General features: G+C 58.1%; 5 protein-coding genes across 5 annotated transcripts; all 5 read left to right on the forward strand.

Annotated features, from left to right (window-relative positions):
• Nucleotides 1-45: 45 nt before the first annotated feature.
• On the forward strand, nucleotides 46-4,122 carry JKF63_02705 (uncharacterized protein; the record flags this gene model as incomplete). The annotated part of the gene is made up of 1 exon (XM_067898729.1): nucleotides 46-4,122. One exon carries the CDS (start codon nucleotides 46-48, stop codon nucleotides 4,120-4,122), a length of 4,077 nt encoding a protein of 1,358 aa, XP_067754886.1.
• A 2,617-nt stretch (nucleotides 4,123-6,739) lies between these two features.
• Nucleotides 6,740-9,157, forward strand: JKF63_02706 (uncharacterized protein; the record flags this gene model as incomplete). Its single annotated transcript, XM_067898730.1, has 1 exon — nucleotides 6,740-9,157. The coding sequence occupies one exon, from the start codon at nucleotides 6,740-6,742 to the stop codon at nucleotides 9,155-9,157; it is 2,418 nt and encodes an 805-aa protein (XP_067754887.1).
• Nucleotides 9,158-10,100: 943 nt separating this feature from the next.
• Nucleotides 10,101-12,758, forward strand: JKF63_02707 (uncharacterized protein; the record flags this gene model as incomplete). The annotated part of the gene is made up of 1 exon (XM_067898731.1): nucleotides 10,101-12,758. One exon carries the CDS (start codon nucleotides 10,101-10,103, stop codon nucleotides 12,756-12,758), a length of 2,658 nt encoding a protein of 885 aa, XP_067754888.1.
• A 785-nt stretch (nucleotides 12,759-13,543) lies between these two features.
• JKF63_02708 (uncharacterized protein) lies at nucleotides 13,544-16,636 on the forward strand (the record flags this gene model as incomplete). The annotated part of the gene is made up of 1 exon (XM_067898732.1): nucleotides 13,544-16,636. The coding sequence occupies one exon, from the start codon at nucleotides 13,544-13,546 to the stop codon at nucleotides 16,346-16,348; it is 2,805 nt and encodes a 934-aa protein (XP_067754889.1). The 3' UTR covers nucleotides 16,349-16,636.
• Nucleotides 16,637-16,874: 238 nt separating this feature from the next.
• JKF63_02709 (uncharacterized protein) lies at nucleotides 16,875-18,677 on the forward strand (the record flags this gene model as incomplete). Its single annotated transcript, XM_067898733.1, has 1 exon — nucleotides 16,875-18,677. The coding sequence occupies one exon, from the start codon at nucleotides 16,875-16,877 to the stop codon at nucleotides 18,675-18,677; it is 1,803 nt and encodes a 600-aa protein (XP_067754890.1).
• Nucleotides 18,678-19,645: the final 968 nt, after the last annotated feature.

Genomic DNA, 19,645 nt, shown 5'->3' on the forward strand with positions numbered 1-19,645 from the left:
CCAGAGAGGAGTACATTCGCACACTTGCTTGCTGCTGCATGAGTCATGGCGTCGTCTTCGTCCACATCGACACAGGACACGTACTTGCGCATCGTAGTGTACTGCGACGCGTTGGAAAAACCGTACGTCCTGCCAGATGTGCGAGTTCCGCGGCGCGTCGACGAGGTGCGGCGGCTAGTGGAGAGCCGAGTGGGACAGCAAGCAAAGGTCATTTCCTACTGGAATTACACAAACAGTCGCTACGAAGTCCTGTGTGATGTTCGTGAGCTGTTGCAGGCAGACAGCCGCCTTTCCCCTCGGAGTACGCATACTCCAGGAAATGGGGCCGCTGTGGCGGCAGCAGCAGCAGGAGAGATGGATGCGACAACGGGTACAGACCGCGGGGTTTCCTCCGCCAGCGAACTCGACGCTCACCACGCGAAGTCGTGCATTTTTCACTGTCAGCTCTGGATGGAGACAGTGCTCACTGAGCTGGAGCCACTGGATGCACAGCGTGACAGGATCGAGTATGATGAGCTGCGCAGTCACGTTGCTTGCTGGCTGGGCAACAAACACGTGAGCTTTGAGCTGCTGGACGCGGTTCGCATTCGCTGCCCCTTCCTGACTCGCATGTTCGATGAGGTTCGCAGCACACGATTGTCAGGTAATCAGGATAAGGTTCAGCTTCTTTATTATAGTAACAATTCAGGGAGCGTGTGTGATGTGCTACAATCCGGATTTCGGCTTGATAACGGTGCCCCGGCGTCCCTGACAGCTAAGCTGCAGTCCACCGATAGCATCACGGCTGCGCCCAACGGCCACACAACGCGTTCGGGGGTTTCTGCTCCACCTGCCGTGGGTAGTGCCTCGCGGGCGCCTTCTCCGCCATCCGGGGCGGAGCCCACCACGGCTAATACGCACCGCACACCGTTTATTTTCACCTCTACAATGCTCAGCGCGCACGTGAAGAAATGCCCTGCCCACACCGCCCCACAGAAGCTCCTTCTGTGCGAGGTGGCGCCTGGGCGCCGTTTCATGACTGACCAGAGCCTCACGGGCGAGTGTCACGACAAGCAAGCCTTCCCCGCCGTTGCTCTCACACCACCGCGAGGCTATGACAGTGTTTGTTTTATACGAACCCACACCCAGAGGAGCAGCCCGCGCCCGGAGGGGGCCGCTGAACTCCCTGAGGAGGATCTAGCCATTGTGCAGGTGCAAGTTCATCACAGTTACCAGGCGCTACCCCGCTACTTGCTGACCGTAGTCCCCTCCGCCACCACCCCTCTGTTACTGCAGCCGTGTCCCACGAGTGTGCGGGCTGCCACAGCCACTCTGGTCCCCGCGCCGGGGACGACGGCGCAGGCAGTGTCCGAGAGGAAGGATGAGAAGGGGACGAGTCATGCCAGAAGGGTATCGCCACCGCCGCCACCGCCGCCGCCGCGGTCGGTGTCCACTCCATCCAAATCCCCTAAAATGAAGGGTCAGTGCGGCTCTAGACCGCGACAGAGGTCGCAGTCGACAGGCAACGACGAGATGGGAAGGCGCCACGCCTTTTCAGCGGCTAATCCTCCGCAGAGGACCAACGACGGTGGCGCTTGCGCGGAATGGAGCTACGAAGACAACTCCCTTTCCCACCGACAAGGCGCCTCAACTATTACACCGGGTGGCGTTAGGGACACCACATCCACTCGCCCTGGCACCGGGAACCAGCGTCACATCACGTGGGAAAGTAAGACCCCAGGTTGCGACCCCGACACCGCATGCCGTGATGACAGACGGACTCAGCCCACGACCCCATACCGTACAGCTACAGGCGGCGCGGAGGCTACACTGGGCAGAGGGCAAAGGATGGGCTGGCCGTGGACGTCACGGGCGTACTCAGTCGGCACCGGGGGATCGCGAAACTCTTCACCCTTCAGTAATGGTGCCCCTTGCCGTGGTGGTCGTGTCTCCTCGGTGCCGAGTCGGCTTCCGACACCGAACACCTCCTTTTTCGGATCACCCGCATCTCAACTCTCTGCAAGCGCGAATATGTCGATGGCGGCTGGCGGCCTGCCGCCGTCTCCGCCGCTGGGCGGATTTGACCCTGCTCATTCGCTTGATAGCGGCGTGCTCTACCAGGGCTTCCCCCGTGGCAGCAGCGCGAACCGTCACGGCGAAGCACAGCCACTGGTTTCTTCTACACACGGCAGTAGCGCTCGTGGAAGAATAAGTGGAAGCGTCGGTGCACCACAGTCAGCCGCTCCTCACAGCGCTCCCTCACGCACCCCGCTTTTGCCAACAAACGCGGGCGCTTACTTTGCTGGCGTGATGAGCGGCGGGGCTGTCGTCGCGCCAACGCAGAGGTCAGTGTTCCCAACCTCTAGCACCGCCATACCGCTTTCCGCATCCACTACAGCTCCATCTTTACACCCACCGGTGTCACCGGCGGCCTTTGATCAGTTCAAGTGCGGCATTCACCCCCGCCACCTCCAGTCGCTGTACTGCACGGTATGCGAGGAGCTAACGTGTCCCTACTGCGCAAGCGTCGGTTCGCATCGCACTCATGTTGTAGTGGAGGCAGGGGAAGGGGCGACGGCTGTGCACGCCGAGGCGGAGGCGCTGCACAAGTCGCTGCGTGACTTTTTAGACCAGTGCAATAAGATGGACAGAGGGCTGAAGGCGGAGCAGGCCCACTACACTGCGCAGCAGCAGCGAGACCTACAGTTTGTTCAGCAGCGCTTCGTGGCACTGAGGCAGGCGCTCCATACGGCGGAGTCTGCCATGATGCAGAGGCTGCAAAGGGCGTGGTGCAGGCCACCGCTAGCCGAGACTGCCACAGTGCTCCAGAAGTACGCCACAGCATTCATTCCCATAGACGCGGCACTGCGTCGCTACAACAGCACAGTGGTGGCGAGCGGTGGCGGCTTTGTTGGAGAGGGCACTGGTGATTCTGAGGGCAGCCTGCTTGAGTTATTGCACTTTCTTCGTACAACCCCCTCGCTTGTTGATCAGGTGAAAGACAGCTTTGATGGACACAAGGATGACGAGAGGCGCTTGCACGATGCCATAGCTGACTACAAAGCCGGGGGGCAGGGGAGGGAGTCGTTTCTCCAAGATGTGGATTGGGGTGGTCTGTGTCGGTTGCTGGAGAGCATTGGCAGCGTCTCCTCCAACGAAGCCAGCATCCCGGCGTCGGAGCGGTCAGCACCGGCGGAGTCGCTCTACGCCAGCGGAGCTGCCTCTCTGCCAGTGCACGTCACCGCGTCGTCCTCGGTGCCGAGTTCCGGGCATAGTCGGTCTAACTCTGCGACGGCTCAGTTTCAAAGCCGGGCGCGGACGGCATGGGCTTCGCCACACCGCGACTCTAAGAGCGACGGGTTGCCGCAGACAATGAACAGCGCCCTTATGCCCGCATGCACGCCAAGCGTTGACTGTGTTTCTCCATCACCCCCATCGTGGCTCCGCAGTACATCGTCGCTCACACAGAAGGATCACCACCTACTCCGCTGTCTGATGGACGTCCGACGAGGCTACGTTTGGGTTATCGGGAATGCCACGGGGTACTTCGCGCCAAAACAGCGGAAGGCGGTGTGTTCCACTCGGTTCCACCTCCTCGGTGTGCCGTGGGAGCTGCGGATCGCTTCACTTCCACACACACACCACTGTGGGGGCCATGCGGTCTCTTCCCCGTCGGTATTCTCAGAGAGCGCAGCCGGCACAGTGGCCACTGCGGCATCCAGGCAGAAGTCACTGAACTCGCGGGAGGGAGCCGACATCAATCTCAAAGAGATAAACGGTGGACAAGCGCACGCTTTGCCTGGTGCGACCCACTTACTGGAGGAGGAGGACCACGCATTTCCACCAGAAGCTGCCGGCCTCACACCGATGATGCTGGAGCCCTCGCCCGGCGAGGGAGAGGAGGAGTGGCTCGGCCTCTTTCTTTTCCCCCTGGAGCACCGTCTGCGCATGGACTTCCGCGTGATTGCCTTCTCTGAGGTGACCTGGGCAGAGTGGGAGGTCACAGGTTGGGGGGCCAACTTTGCTGGGAAGGGCTGGGGTTTCTACCCTTTCCTGAGCCGCAGAGAGCTGATCCAGACACACAAGCTGGCGCGCGATAACACGGTGAAGATTTGTATAGCCCCAACTAGCGATCTGTATTAGCGATGTATATAGGGAGGGGGGAGGTGGTGGTAGTGGTGGTGGGGACGGGGCGATGTGGGTTTGTACGCATACCCCACGTGTGGCTGTCCTTGCTCTTCTTTGCGTCGCTGTGGGGTTCACACCTTCATTCAGCTCTCAACTGTACCACTTCTGCCGCGTGCGTGCGAATCGGTGTCATTGTTGGTGGTTTGCCCGTGGAGACCTTCGTCTTCGGAACGAAAAAAAGAGTTTTTGTCTGGGAATTTTGCTTTCGGTCCTCTGCACCCCGCTGCTCTTTCTCCTGTTTGCTCCCGCCAACGGTGCTTCATTGTGTTATCGCTTTGTCTTGCTCTTTTTTTTTTTGCATTGCGCCGCTGTGTCTTATCGCTGAGACGGCGTAGTGCTCGGTTCCACCAGATTCCTTCTCCATTCTCTCTTTCTCAGCACCTAGACTACCCACACGTAAACACATGCATATACATACCTGTACCCATGGGCAAAAAAGGGAAAAAATGCCTCTCCAAATTTTTCAAATTGAAGCGACGGAGGGGGGGGGGGAGACGCATCTCACAAGTGGTTTTCGTGTCTGTGTGCGTGCACGCACACGGGAAGAGGAGGAGGGGGGGTGGAGGGGTGAAGGCGTTGTGCTTTGACCATCACCACATATTCAGGTCGAAAGGTGGCTGACAGAAGCGGCAGGGGAAGGCGTTTGTGCGTGTGTGCATGTAAGATCTTTTCCTAGCATTTCTGCTTGAAGCGTGCCGACACTGTGCACCTTGGCTGCACGTCACGCACACTTGTCTTCAGTCTTTCCCAGTTCCTCAATGCCCAAGTCATCTCTACCGCGCCATAGAGCCCCGAACCCGTGTCGACTCCGAAAGTGGCCATGCGTGGCTGTGCTCTGCAGCTGCCGCTCCCTTTCCCGGTGTTCATTTTTCTCGAGCTGCATGGTGCAGTACTTGGACGTACCGTGCAACAACTCTTTCCTTCCCCTCCTCCCCGATCGCACCACCGAAGTCTACTTCAACATTTCACTCCCTCCCTCCCTCCCTCTCTTTCTCTGTCTCGGGACCGCAGGGTGCGCAAACCGTATCATTTTTTCCCTTTTAAATGGCAAACACGTGTCTCTCGCTCTCGTGTTCTCATTCGCCCTGGTTCGCTCGCTTGCTTTCCTCTTGTAGTACTCCGGTGTAGTGCAGTCATTCTCAGCAGACAGACACAGGCACAGGCTAACCTGTACACACTCTCATCAACGGACGTTCTGTTTTCACCTCTAACGCATATCCAAACCATTAAAAGAGGGCCATTGGACTCAACTCTGTTACTTTCTTGCTCCTCTTGTTGCTATATCGCCACCCTTCACGTCAATAGCAGGTCCATTCTTTGGCTGTGGGAACACCATAAATTCAAGGCCCCTCTCTCCACGCTTCCACGAGCGGGGGCGACCAGTGGTGGTCCGAGCAGCGGGTCGTGGATCGAGTCGCTGCGCCGGGCTGGTGGACCCGTGCAATACGCACCAAACAACCGCGACAACCCTCAGCACACCCCCGCCGTGTTTAACGTTTTCGGCGCTCAGCGGGGGCTCGACTTGCGAGCTCGTTTTTGTGCCCCCATCGGTTATGCACTTTACGGAGACTTTTATTTATTCCCTCTTCCCTCTTCCCCCCCCCCCCCCCCCTTCGCAGGCTTTCTCGTGTTGTTGTTGGCAGCGCGGACTATATAAATATTTTTGATAGCGTTTTAAAAAAAAAATATTCTCCCCCGGTTTCACACACACACACACACACGCACACAAAAGGCTGCTCTCTTTCTACTACCGCGTATCCACTCTGCCTGCCTGTGTGCTCCTGTCTGTCTCAAAGCGGCCTATCTCGTTGAGTTCCTCCCAACATATTTTTCTTGTCCAGCCCCTGTGCTCCTCCCCCCCCTCTGAAAAAAAAAGAGGAAAGCAAAAGGAGGAGCAGGAGGAAGAGGGGTGGTGCTGAAGGGGGAAGGGGGAAGGGGCTACACGCTTCTCTCGACCGTGTGTTTGGGCTTGTCGACTTCGTCGCTGTCGCTGTCTTTGCCGTTCCCGGCTCACCCTTTTTTTTCTTTCCGTACACTGTGGTGTGTGTGTGTGTGTGTGTGTGTGTTGTGTTTGCCCCGCGGCCTCCGCACTGCTCCCTTCATTTTTTGCCTCCTTTTTTCTCATTTTTGGAAAAAATATTTTTACCCTCTGTGTTGTTCGTGCTGCTGTTGTCTGTGTGAGTTTAGGTGATTTTTTTTTTAAATCCTTCAACGAACACGCACTCACATAGAATCGAGTTTTTTCATCACGAGTGGCCTCAGGTGCACCCGAGGTTGCGCGTGTGTGTGCCTCATCATCACACTCAACTTCAATTCAAAAATTTTTTTTTCGCCCTCACAGATCATTTTTTTTCTTCTTTTGGGCCTTCGCCCTCTCCTCTCCCCTTGCCTAAGATAAGCTCTAAGCACTGAAGGGTACTCTGCCGTACACACTGTGCGTTCCTCCTCCCTTCCCCCTCCCTCCTCCCCCCTCCCCCCTTCCCTCCTCGATCGACGCCGTCGTTGGTGTATTTTCGTAGTGGCTGACGTTACCCATTCTGACTTACACGCACAGGCGTAGCCGTCCAAGAGAATGTTGCGTCATCTGCGCATGGCTCCACCCACAAAGAAGCTTCCCAGGTTGGAGGGGAAGCTGTTTTGCATGGTCCAGGAGTGGTGCCGGCCTCTTTACCGTTACCGCATTCCACATACCCCGTCGCCCCGTGACCGTGTGTGCACCTGCACCTATCCACTCTACACCCTTCGCTCCTCTCAACGTTCCCCGTACGACGAGCCTACGGTTTACACGTCAAGACCCGAGGCCATTGACGAGATCAGTCTCGTTGCACCATCGGTTGGGGACGTTCCCACGTTGCCTTTAGCGCCGTCTGGACGCCCCTCACCCCTATACCCCCCCGCGGTGGCTACCGCACCACGCAGCACAGCCGCTTCGTCTTTTCTTTCGTCGTTCGGAGGGCTTCCGTCCCTTCGTGCCCGCTGGGCTGTGCGGCGACGAAGCGCACGTTGTGCTGCCACCTCCCCGCCTACCACCCCGGCGGCACCATCTCCACATCCGCCAGAAACGTGCTATCGTTGTGAAATATGCGACGGCCTACAGGACCGTGCAAAAGTAAGCAATTGCACGACGGCTTCTTCTAGTAGCTCCGTTAGTGGAGACTTTGCAGCCGCGACAGTCGTTGCTCCACCCGCCGCGTGGAGTGAAGAAAATGAGGTCGAGGAGACGACCGACGTTGCTCCTGTTTCGCTCGACACCAGTACAGACGAGCGTTACGGCTACCCCATTTCCACGGACATCGCCAACACTGCCATGGAGGACGCCGACGTAGCGGAGCTGCGGCGCATGGATCCGTTTCACGTGGAGGTCGTTGGGGGACCGTCGTGGTCGGCGCTGACGAAGCAAATTGCGCGCGAGGTGCAGGCCCAGCTCACTCGATGCGGCCTTCGCAAGCGGGACGTCTCGCAGTACGCTGCTAAAGTAGCCCTTAACAGCGAGTTGAGCCGCCAGTCATACAAGTTGTGGGTGCGTCAAGAGTCGTGCCGTAAGCGTGAGAGGCACTCACAGTTGACAACACCTGCCTCCGCCCCAGACGTTCCTCTGTCTACGTCTCAGTTACCGGTGACACCTTCCGATCAGGTCATCATCAAGGGCAAACTGGACACTCTCGACACCGCTTCCTACCTCGCTCGCTATGCAATTGCCGCCTACGGGCTACCCTTCGAGCTCAACTACTTTTCTAGCTTATGTGAGCTGGCGAAGCTTATGGCAGAGCCTCACCGGCGCTACGTTTGCGCTAACTCCGAGGAGCAGATCGAGTCAATGCGCCGTATGCTCCAAGGCGAGGAGCCGGACGCGTTGCTCGAGTGCGTGGCAAGTCGCTATTCACTGCGCGTAGGTCAACCTTGCTGGGCTCTTTTTTTAGACCACGCGGCGAACCGTGTCGTGCTCACCTTCCGCGGCTCTCTGACACCGGCAGACATCGTGGTGGATGTCACAGAGGGCTACGCTAATGTCGTGCTGGAGCGTCTCGCGGCTGACGCAGCAGCGGCTACCACTAGTAGAGATATGTCGCAACGTCTGTGCACAGCCATTCCACTTGGATTCTACGAGTCTGTTGTCGAGGCAGGCACGCAGCTGCTCCCTGTGCTGCGTGCCGTTCACCACCAGTACAGCAACTACCAGCTTTGCATCACTGGACATTCTCTGGGCGGCATCCAGGCTTCCCTGTTTCATCTCCTGTATTGTGGGCCATGGCGCGCGACGCTGCACTCTTCGACAACGCTTCTGCGCCGCACGAAGTCGCTCACATGTCCTTCTTCGCTGGCGTCGGCCCCGTCGTCGCTCTCTGCCGCCGTCTCCTCCATGGGTCCAACGGCGAGTGGGACTAGCACTACTGCGCACGTTCCATTTGCCAAAACAGTGACTTGCACGTTTGGTGCCGCCCCGGTCGTGGAACGGCGCGTGCTGGCGTTGTTGAATGGTTGGCTGCGTCAGGAGGAGCAACGCTCTGGAAGTCGCCTCCTGGCTTTCAGCAACGGCATGGATTTGGTTAGCCGACTGCAGGTGCGGTCTTTGCAAGAGGCTTTTCTGCATCGATACCCGCAGCCGGCGGAGGAGGCTCTGTATGCCGGCGACAGGGCCGTCTTCGATGACGGCGGCACTGCCGTTGCCGCAGTATCCGAAAAATCAGTGCCACTTCTCGCCATCCCTGGCTCGTTGTACAACATGACGTCAGGCACGCGCCGCCGTCATCTCCTCGCTGTTCCAGTCACTGCCACCGCAGTGCGAGAACAGGTTATCCTCGTCCCCGAGGCCGCCTGGCACCATTACCCCTCGCTCTACTTGCGCAGCCTGAACGACCTGCTACGTCGATACGCAGCGAAGTGGCTCTCCATTTGCGAGGCTGCCGCTCCAGGGCCTCCTACGACAGCGAAGCCAGCAGTCGTAACACCGTCTATAGACAGCTTATTGCATCAGAATCGATGTGAATGATTGTGTGTGTGTGTGTATGTGTGCTTCAGAGAAGAGAGGTGTGAGTGTATGTTGTGTGGGTGGAGGAACATCGCAGCCCGTGGAGTCGTGCAGCCATGGGCAGACGCGAATGCCTGTGTGTGCATGCCAAGGGAGGTCTGCACGGGCGTTTCAGCAGCACACCAGCGGACATCCCTACCTCCCTTCCTACTCCTTTTCCTCCTTTTTTTTTTTCGTTTTTTCCCGCACTTCTGTTATCGTTGCGGCCAATGTGCGCTGTTGTGTGTGTGTGTGTGTGTGTGTGTGTGTCTACACCCACCCCACTTCTTTCCCTCTCTCTCTGTGTGGTCATTCGCCTGCTTAGGCCGATTGTATCGGCTCTTTGTGGCTGCGCCCCGTCTCTCTCTCTCTCTCTCGTCTGTCTCTCACCCGCTTCGTCCGCTGTCGATTTGTAGACGAAGGCCCCAATTATTGCCCCACTGAAATGTCGATTCTTTTGTACCTCTTCGACTACTACTTCCTTCTTACCCCTCCCGTTACTTATCTACACTACTGCCTCGACGTTGTGCGCGTGTGCCACTCTTGAGTAGGTATCTGCTCCCTCCTCCCTCCTCCCTCCCCCCCCCTTACATACACACGCGCCCGCTGGCATTTTCTTCGCAGTGCACGACACTGCGACATCGTCTTACCTCCCCCCCCCCCCCATCGCGCCCCTAGTCTGCTGCTTGCGGGGATTGCAACCGTTCCTCTTATCGCGATGGAAGAGAGTTCTGACTCCTCGAGTGGGCCCACCGTTTGCAGTAGCAGTGGTGTTGGCTGCTCCCTGCCGACAGGAGCGTCGCCACCGCCACCGCCACCTCCGCCGCCGCCGCCGCCGCTATCCGCATCACCACCTCTGTCCACATCGCAGCGCCACGTTGGCATTCCACCAGTCTTTTCTTCCAGAGCGAATGCCTCTGCAGGTATGAGCACGGCTTACGGCAATGTAGGCACCAGTGGGACGCCAGACGCCCCGTCCGCTACCCTCGGCAGGCGGGAGTCGGATGCAGCGACAGCTGCCTGGTTTCACGAGCTTGTGAGGGAGGTGGAGGAGGTTGGGGACGCTGAGGTGAATCGCGCTCGAGCGCCGCTGTTCGAGAAAGCCCACCGCCCGCACGTGTTCACGGCAGATGAGCGACGTCGCATGGATTGCTATGAGAGCATCGATTACGCCGAGGGCCAGTCTCTCGTTCACCGCGTGAGTATCACTCACCAAAACACCGAGGACGCACAGGGGTGGCTTCGGGTGTTGATGTTCGTCTTTATCGGCCTCGCTGTGGGTGGTTGGTCTCTTTTGCTGTTTCAGACCCTCGATTACCTCGCGGAGGTGAAGCTGGATGCTGTGCAGGGGGTGGTGCGCAGCCGCAACCACACTCACCCCCCGCCCAATGAGTCCCGCTCTCACATACCTGCAGTGCTCAACATTGGAAGCGATAGCGGTAACGACAGCGATGCTTCGATGGTGCTGCACACAATGTCTTGGTCAGCACTGCTGCACGGATGTGTCTTGTATACAATGTGGGGCGTGCTAATGGCATTGCTGTCGTCTCTCTGCTGCCTCGTAATGCCCAGCGCTGCTGGTAGCGGCATCCCGGATGTTATGGCTTACCTCAACGGCGTCATGTTCCCGCGTATCTTCAACATCCGAAACCTCGTCGTAAAGACGCTCTCGTGCATCTTCGCGGTGAGTGCCGGTTTGCCAGTGGGGACGGAGGGGCCGATGATTCACATGGGGTCGCTCATTGGTGCCGGCCTCCCCACGGGCCGCAGCCGCTCTCTGGGGTGCAGTGCCACCTCCGTCTTCGCTTCGTTTCGCAATCCGCGTGATCAGCGCGACTTCATCTCCGCCGGCGCCGCCTGCGGCTTGGCAAGTGCCTTCTCCAGCCCGCTGGGTGGAATGGTGTTTGTACTGGAGGAGATGGCGACTCATTTTTCGGCGCGACTTGCGTGGCTCATGTTTTTGTCCTGCCTGTCCTGCATGTGGATTATTCAGACGTGCAACTCGTTTCTCTCCGGCTGGCATTTCGTTAACCGCACCGACACAGCGCTTGGCAACGTGCGCGAGGCCGCCATCTCGGTGTTCTACATTGACACCGTGCCAGAGAACACAGTTGCCTTATACACGTATACGTTCATCCCAACTGTGATGGTTGCGGTGTTGTCTGGCCTCTTGGCCGTTGCCTATACGGTCAGCAGCATTCGCTTCTCGCGTTGGCGAGCGCGCTGCCTCTTCCCCAAGGCACTGCGCCGTGTGTTGGAGCCGTGCGTGTTCGCATCTCTTTTCGCTACGGCTTGCTATGTGTTGCCGCTCTTCACGCCGTGCGTGCCGACCCCACCACACGTGCGAGAGAAGAAAGAGGCCCTGAACGTGGAGCTCTTCACCGCATTCTGCGCGCAGCCCGACGTGACGCATCACCCGCTCGCTACCCTCACCATGACCAACCCCTACAACCTACTGCGTCTCCTCTTTTCGCGCCACTCGGCGGGACTTTTTCCAGCATGGTCGCTTCTTCTGCACCTCGCGATTTACGTGGTGGGTTCCAGTTATGCTGGCGGCATGTTCATCTCCTGCGGCACTGTCATCCCGTCGCTGCTCATTGGTGCTGTCCAGGGTCGCCTGATTGGGATTCTCTTTCAGCGCCCCGTGTGGGCAGACGAGGGTGTGGTTGCTCTTATCGGGGCCGCGGCATATTTTGCTGGCATTTCCCGTCTCACCTTTGCCCTCGTCGTCATAATGATGGAGTTGACCGCGGACGTGTCGCACATCACGTGTCTTATGCTCAGTGTCTTCCTCGCCAAGGGCGTAGCGAACAAACTCTGTCATTCTTTTTACCACGCCTTGCTAGAGGTAAAGGCGGTGCCATTTCTTGAGGCACAGACGAGCATGCACCTACTCGACACTTACACAGTCCGCAACATCATGGCGCGTCCCGTTACAGTCCTGCAGACGATGAACACAGTTCTGCAGGTGCTCGAGGTGCTTACCATGACACGGCACAACGCCTTTCCTGTTGTGCAAGTTGGTGAGGCGAACCAAGCCTACGTGGGCATGATTACACGCGCACAGCTTCAGCTGCTGCTCTGGATAGTCTACCTGCGCGAGGTACGTGATGCCAAAGAGGTTGTGCTCGGCAGTGAGGGTAACGGTGACGATGATGGGGAGGACGGCAGCGATGACAGGGCAGATGCGGGGGGCGGGGCAGCGTCAGAGAACGTCAGCGCGGATAGCCCTGTTCAATCCCACGTGACAGCAGATGAGCTGGGGCGCGTGCGGGAGTTTCTTTTCTGGAACCGCCTGCCGAGCGTTCCCATGATGGAACATCTGCCACTGTCTACCATCCGCTCGTACTTGGACCTTCGCCCTTACGTTGACCAGAGCGCGCCGTACGTGCAGGAAGGCGTTTGTGTCTCGAGGGCGTACTACACCTTTCGCCACCTGGGACTGCGCCACCTCCCGGTGCTCAATCGATCACAGCGGGTGGTTGGGATGTTGACCAGGGTGAGCTTTGTAGGCGATCGACTCATTGAGAGGATTGGCGCACAGTTCGCTGAGGACTCCGTTGATACCGAGGGAGCAGAATGAGTCGTTACGAAAGGAGCCAGCACTAGCAGCACCAGCATCCGTGTCATGGCTCCCCCCTCCCTCCCCCTCTCCTGCTTCTCGTACACGTTACCAACTAGCCTGCGAAGAAGGCAATGCAATATCGACAACATTTCGCACGCAGCAGAGCTCACACACATACACACACACGGGTGGTGTGCCGCGTTCTTTTCAGTCCCAGCCGCTTAGAGGGATGACACAGTGATTGAGGAGGAGGAGGAGGAGGAGGGGGGGGGATGCGCCTAGTCTCCTGTGAGCATCCGGGGGTGGCAATAGTCTGGTTACTTCTGCGTGTGAGGACTGGACGCAGCGGAGTACGTGAGTCCCCTCCCTTTTACCCCCCCCTCCCCTCCCCCCCACAACTGCTTAACCACTTGGCGCTTCTTCTTTATCGTGCTGTGTGCGAGTGTGCATTAGTGTGGATCGAACCCACTGAGCTCACCGTCTCCTCTCCGTCACGGAATCGCCGTTCCCCCTGAGGTGCGCTGTGCTATACTTTCTCCGTTTTCACCTCCTTCCACCCCTTCTTTGTCTATATTGGCTTGATCGTTCTGTCTTGGCCTTCTTCGTAGTCGTTTTCTGGAGCGGTGAGGCGCTTACCGAGTCGCCACCGCACACCTACCGCACACCCACACACACACACGCACACACACACGCACACACATACTCACAGAGACCCCAACCTCTTCTGCAGATGTTATGGTAGCGTAAGCACACCTGTGCGCTAACATTTTCTTTCTCTTTTTTCTTTTCGAAGTCTCTCAGCCATGCTACAAGCATGTGGTATCACCGCGTTTCTTACGCCCTTGCCTTCCATCGCACGCTCGTCTGCAACATGCGTGGACGGCACTCGGCTGAGTGCTGCAGCGACGGACTGTGCCACGACGTCAGTACAGTGCGCCACCGGTGACATCAAGGGTGTGCCAGAGGACTTCGTGGTAGTTGAGGTGGATCCGGCAAGGCAACGCACCGATGCAGAAAACTACAAATTTTCTTCTGCGATCGTATCCGATGACCCACAGCCCGCTCAAGATCACCTGATGGGTGATGAGGCCGAAGAGGGCCTACTTGCCGGACACGACGGTGCGCTCAGCCCACTTCCAGTCATGTTGCCTCGGCACGACCGGATGCTGGGAACCTGTTCGCGTTCCGCGCAAGCGCTGCAAGATATACTCTCTACGCATACACGAGAACTAGAGCGTTTCTTTGGGACCGCCACCGAGGTGGCGGCGCGTGCGTCGTCTACGTTCACTCAAGCTACTCTCTCCGTGCTTCTTCGCGACATCCGCGGCGCTGCTCAAGGCAACTTGCTTGTGCATTCTGAGGCGGAGTCGAGTCCACTGTGGTGGCGCAGGGCGGCGCACACGCTAGGCCGTTTCCCGAACAAGCAAGAGCGGCAACTGCTGCATTTGATAGTGCGTCGCCGTTTCCCTCACCTCGGCACCTGTGCCGATGCGCCGGTGTCCCCATCTGTCGCCAGCGGCACCTCGTCAGGCAGTGACGACGCTTCTGTAGTCTCGTGCTTCTTGAACTTGCACTATGTCCTGTTTTGCGCTACGCTCGGGAATGAGGCGGCGCTCTGCATAGCGCGGTGGTCAGTGGAGGCACAAGCAGCGCGCCACGAGCGGAAGTGGAGCGATGAGATGTGTGCGGAGTTGCATCAGCTCTTCGACTGCGAGGACAAGGAGGTTTGGGCTGCTTCCAGGGCGCATAAGAGTGCGTCAGCCAAGGGACTCTGCAACACCTCTTTCGATTCATTGACAGAAGCGATGCGGCGGCAGCCATTCGATAAGTGGGCAGTGTGTGTTGAAGCAGAGTCAATGCCGCTCGTGTCTGACAAGGATGTGCGGCGACAGGTGCACGAGCTGCTTCGCCGATTTTACCCCTTTGTGAACTGCCAAGTGCGTGAGGGGCATGTCACCCTCCGTATGCGCTCCCACTCAGATCGCAGCGGCCACAAACCTACTTGTGATGGCACTGCGCACCCAACGAACACCAGCGGCACCGGTGTCGGGGCTCGGCGGACCCGCGCGGCAATGGAGGCTGACTCAGCCGACGCATCCACAGCGTCGGCTACACCGGTGTCCAAGAGGGCTACTCCGGCATACGTGCACATCATTGTGAAGAAGCGAAATCTGGAGACCGCGGAGATGCGACAGCTGCTGGGCGAGTACTTCGGCGTGAGGGACGGTGCGGTTTGTATCGCGGGCATGAAGGACAAAAAGGCGGTGTCGGTGCAGCGGTGCTCCGTTCCCGTGGCTGCCACGGAAGAAGCACAGAATCGTGTCCACGCGCTCTTGGGGGATGCCACAGCTGCTTGCCCCGTCACGCTGCGCTGGCCAGCAGACCCACAGCAAAGCTACGCTGTCCTCCTCCGCGCAGCTCCCTTCAATGCGCCCATTCAGCTGGGGCAGCTCTCAGGAAACTGGTTCTCGCTACGTCTTCGTGGCGTGCGGTGGGCAAGTGAGGAGGATCGAAAGATGTGGGGGTCGTCGTTGAAGACGACCGCCGTGAACGGCACAGCATCCGCGGTGACGTGCGAAGGCGCACCGCAACCGCTGCGTGACTTCATCCAATGCCGTTTTGAGCGCTGTGTAGAGATAGGTTTCATCAATTACTTTGGCCAGCAGCGCTTCAGTGAGGCGATCGAGCGCGTCAGTGATCACACTGGCGTCCACCTCTTCGCCGCTCGATGGGTAGCAGCGGTCCGAAGTCTGTATCGTGCGTGTCCCGACGTTTACAATGCCTTTCCTGAAAAGATGGAGGCGCGCTTCGTGCCGAGCAACCTGCGTGACGCACAGGTCATGACGCATGCTCTTCGGCAAACGTATCGCATGTACTTCTCGCAACACCCTCTCCACCATGCCGACGTGCAGATGGAGAGTGAGGTGTGGACATGTCTCTGCGAGAAGGCCATCACCGAAGGCGTCCCATTTTACCTCAGATCCCTCTGGGTGCACGCTGGACAAAGTGCTTTCTTTAACTGCGCGGCCTCCTACGCGGTGTCAAAGTGGATGGCAGAGGTTTCATCAGCAGCGGTGGTACCGCACCAAGACGCCAATGGTGAGCACCAGGTCGCTGAGGCGGCAGCCCACACGAAGACGGAGGACCCCACATGGGAGAAATCACCCGCATCGCTCGCCCTTGAGGTTCTTGCGAGCGCGGAGCTGCCGCTTGGCGGATACCAAGGGAACCGCATGGCCCCCAACACCCCGCACTCTAGCGACCCCGCGTTGACCACGCTGTGGACGCAGGTGAAGGATGCAGCCATCCAGCACGCCTTGCGGGAGCTGCATTGGACCTCGGAACAGGGGTTTGGACAGCGTCGTGTGGCTGGGGTGCCTGTGCCTGGCTCATGGCGTGCAGTAGTTGCACGACCCACCCATGCGTCTTTCCAGTGGGAAGCACCAGCGAGCTCCACGATCCAGCAGAAGCTTCCCAGCGATGATGGCGGGGATGGTAGCTCAGACGCGATGAACCATTCTACATTACATCTCTCTTTTTTTTTGCCCTTGTCATGCTACGCCACCGTCTTTCTTCGAGAGGTGCTCGGCTGCGACAAGTGGTGGTGATCACAGATTCATGGCCCCTCTACTAGCGTCACACACACACACATATATATATATACACGCGTACACGGATGCATGGCTCTATCAGTGTGTGTGTGTGTGTGTGTGTGTGTGTGTGTGGAAGGAGAATGGTTATCTCAGGGGTCCATCCTAGTCGTCAACTCGCTTTTTTTCATGGGGGCGTCAACTGTAAATCGTTCATCGAGACGGCGGGGCTGTTTAGGTGTCTTGGAGGTACCCATCTCTGTAGAACGCGCAGAGTGCTCCTCTTGGCTTTCCACTGTTGCGTAGCGTACACACAGGTGAGCAAGAGGAACGAGTGAGTGGGTCATTCGCTTAGTGCTCTCTCTCTCTTACACAGCAGCATCGAGCCCCCCCCCCCCCCCACGTACTCGCCCAAGCACAAGTCTTTCTCTCGTGCCCCACTCCGTCCCCATGCCCCTCTCCTCTTTTTCTCCTTGTCCCCCCCCCCCTCCCACGCACACACACACACACAGGACACACCGCTAGGCATCAAATACGTAGAAAAATGGACGTTGGACGCGAGGGCCATTCAGGCCTCTACACAATGCACTTCTCCACAGTGTTCCCGCCAGAGAAGACAGCACAAGAGAAGGCGAACGGCACTGGGACAAACTCTTCTTCCTCCTCGTCGCCAGCCCCAGCACCCTCGGAAAGCGTCAAGCCCGGTGCGAGCGGCGGCCTGTCCTGCTCTCTTTCCCAGTTCAGCCAGTGGCACATGCTGATCCGCGTGGACGTTGAGAACGAAATGTTCTTCGTGAAGGGAGACGCCAAAGTGTTCTCACCGACACCGTCGCTGACAAGCGGGATGGCGCGTGGCATTAACCGAGACGGCACACCGGCGCAGAGCTCAACGTCGCCGGACGGCATCCCGATCGTACCGGTACACCAGAAAGATCGGCGCTGCAGTGTGGCCATTGGTAGCTACTACCGTCAGGTCGAGGGCTTCGAAGCGGCCGGCGCAGTGCCATCCTCATCTACTCTCGGGTTGGAGGTGCGGATGCCGCGGCTGGAGGCGGCCACGTTGGGGCTTGCGGAGCCGGAGATGCTGACGGACGTTGTGCTGAACTGCTCAGGGTATAAGTCGTGCGGATGGTACATGGGCCCGGTAACGGTGACGGCCGAAGGAAAATCGATAGAAACGCCGCAGCCGATCCGGTTTCTTCTAAAGCCCTTCTACGGCCACCGATGCGCGCACTGTCTCGACCCCGTCTACGCAATCGGTTATACATGCGAGCACTGCGAGGTGCCACGCTACTGCTCCCGGGAGTGTATGAATGTGCACATGAAGCGACACCACAAGTTACTGTGTCCCCTCTTGTGCGAGAAGTACCGTTGCCAGTCTGGTGAGGTCGTGACGGAGGTGCCGGATGGGTCAGCGCTCGTAGCATGGTGGCGCTGCCTCGAGCAAGGCACATTTAGTGTGCTAGTGGACCCCAACAACTCTCTCGGCTACTCGATTGAGCTAACGCTGAACGTGCTCAAGTCGGCACGTCAAGAAGGTCTACAGTATCGCTTGGTGTCGTCTACAGCCCTGACGTCGTCGCCGCCTCAGGAGGAGGTGGCGCGGTTTGCCTGCGTGCTGCTGCGAGAGGTGAACCGCAGCGCTATTCTGGAGGGCTGCGCGCCTCTCGCGGCGGCATGCCTCGACTATCTGTATGTCTTCAGCCCGTCGGCCGACTTCGCCATTCAGGCGCATATCCTCTTCTTCACTACTTTCCATTGCGAGGATCTCGACGTGCCGATTGACACATTCGAAGAGTACGTCTCCTACGCTCGCCCCCTGCACGCGCTTGCGTCACTGCAGATTAACTATGCGCTCAAGAGCACCATCCCAGCAGAGTTTTGGCGCCGTGTGAAGGTTGCCAAGGACTCGATTGCCTCGCTCTTGGCGGTGACCAACGTCGTGCACAACAGCGGTGTCGAGGGTCTGAAGGAGATCATCACGGCACAGCAGCGTGACGCGCTCATGATGTTGTCGCGCATATTTGTGATGATGGCAGCTCGCGCGCCGCAGAGCGAGTTCCAGCGGTGGCTGGAGCAGGCGGAACGTTGCCTGAGTCAGTGTCAGGAAGGGCTCGCGTCACCCAACTCTTTCGAGGTGGATGCAATGATATGCTTCCGCCGTGCTGCTCTTCTGCTTCTCTTCAAGACGGATGCGAAGACGGAGGAGGCCAAGTCGCAGAGGAAAAAGGGCGAGTCGTTCTTGAAGCTATGCCAGAAGTCTGCGAGCGACACGACCCAAATGGTTCAACAGAACGGTGTGGAGGAGGGCGGCGAGCAGGGCAGGAATGATGCCAAAAAGGCGTAGACGAAAAAAAAAAAGACATGTAACACAGGACGGCGGCGGCGGCGGCGGGTGTGGTCAGGTTTCGGTTAAATCGGGTTCCATTCAAGAGGTGTGTGCGTGTGTGTGTGTGTGTGTGTGTGTGTGTGTGTCGTCACGCTACGATACGGTGGTTGTCATGGTTTCGATTATTGTTGTCTAGTGGTGGGGCTCGTGAGCTACAGAGCGCAGCCGTGTGCGGTGGCGGGGGGGGAGGCGGTAGCGATTTGAAAGGAAGGGGAGAAGTAAAGTGGCTCTGGACGAGGAGGAGGAGGGGGGGGGGGCTGCAGTGCATTTTTTACGTTTCTGACGCTGGATCGAGAAGAGGAAGGATGAAGGGAAGACTTCGCAAAAACAAGAGGAGGAGGAGGAGGTGGCCCCTTACAGGGGAGTGTGTTGACGAGAGCCGAATAGAGGAAGGTGGGCGTGTACTCCTCTATCAAAGAAGGGCAATGAGAGAGCCCTCCTTCCCCTCTCCTCCCCGAATAAGTGCTAATGAGCAGTCGATATTCACACACACACACTCTCTCTTGAAGAGACAGACACTGAGGGGTGTGGTGTCCCTCTACGACATCGGAGATGAAATGGGGGAGCGTGTGTGTGTGTGTGTGTGTGTGTGGGAGATGGTTTATCGTTGCTTGTCTTCTGTGTACACACGTGTGAATGTTCAATTGATCTGCACGGCTCGTGCTCCCCCTCTTCTTCTTTGATGAGTCGTATCTGATGATCTGGTGCGTGTGCTTGTGTGGGCTTCCGCTGTCTTGTGAGTCTCCCTCGCCCCTTTGCGCAGGGATATCAGCGCGCCTGTGCTCAGACGGTTTTCTTTTTCACTTTCTCACGCCCACCTTCCCCCCTCGTCCAGCTTCTTTGGCATATGGTACTTCTCCCCGTACTGATGGTCACCTTCGCACCTCAACAGTGTGCACTTGTTTTGCAGGTTTTTCTTTTTTCTT

This window comes from Porcisia hertigi, chromosome 32, assembly GCF_017918235.1.
Source record: "Porcisia hertigi strain C119 chromosome 32, whole genome shotgun sequence".
Lineage (NCBI taxonomy): Eukaryota > Euglenozoa > Kinetoplastea > Trypanosomatida > Trypanosomatidae > Porcisia > Porcisia hertigi.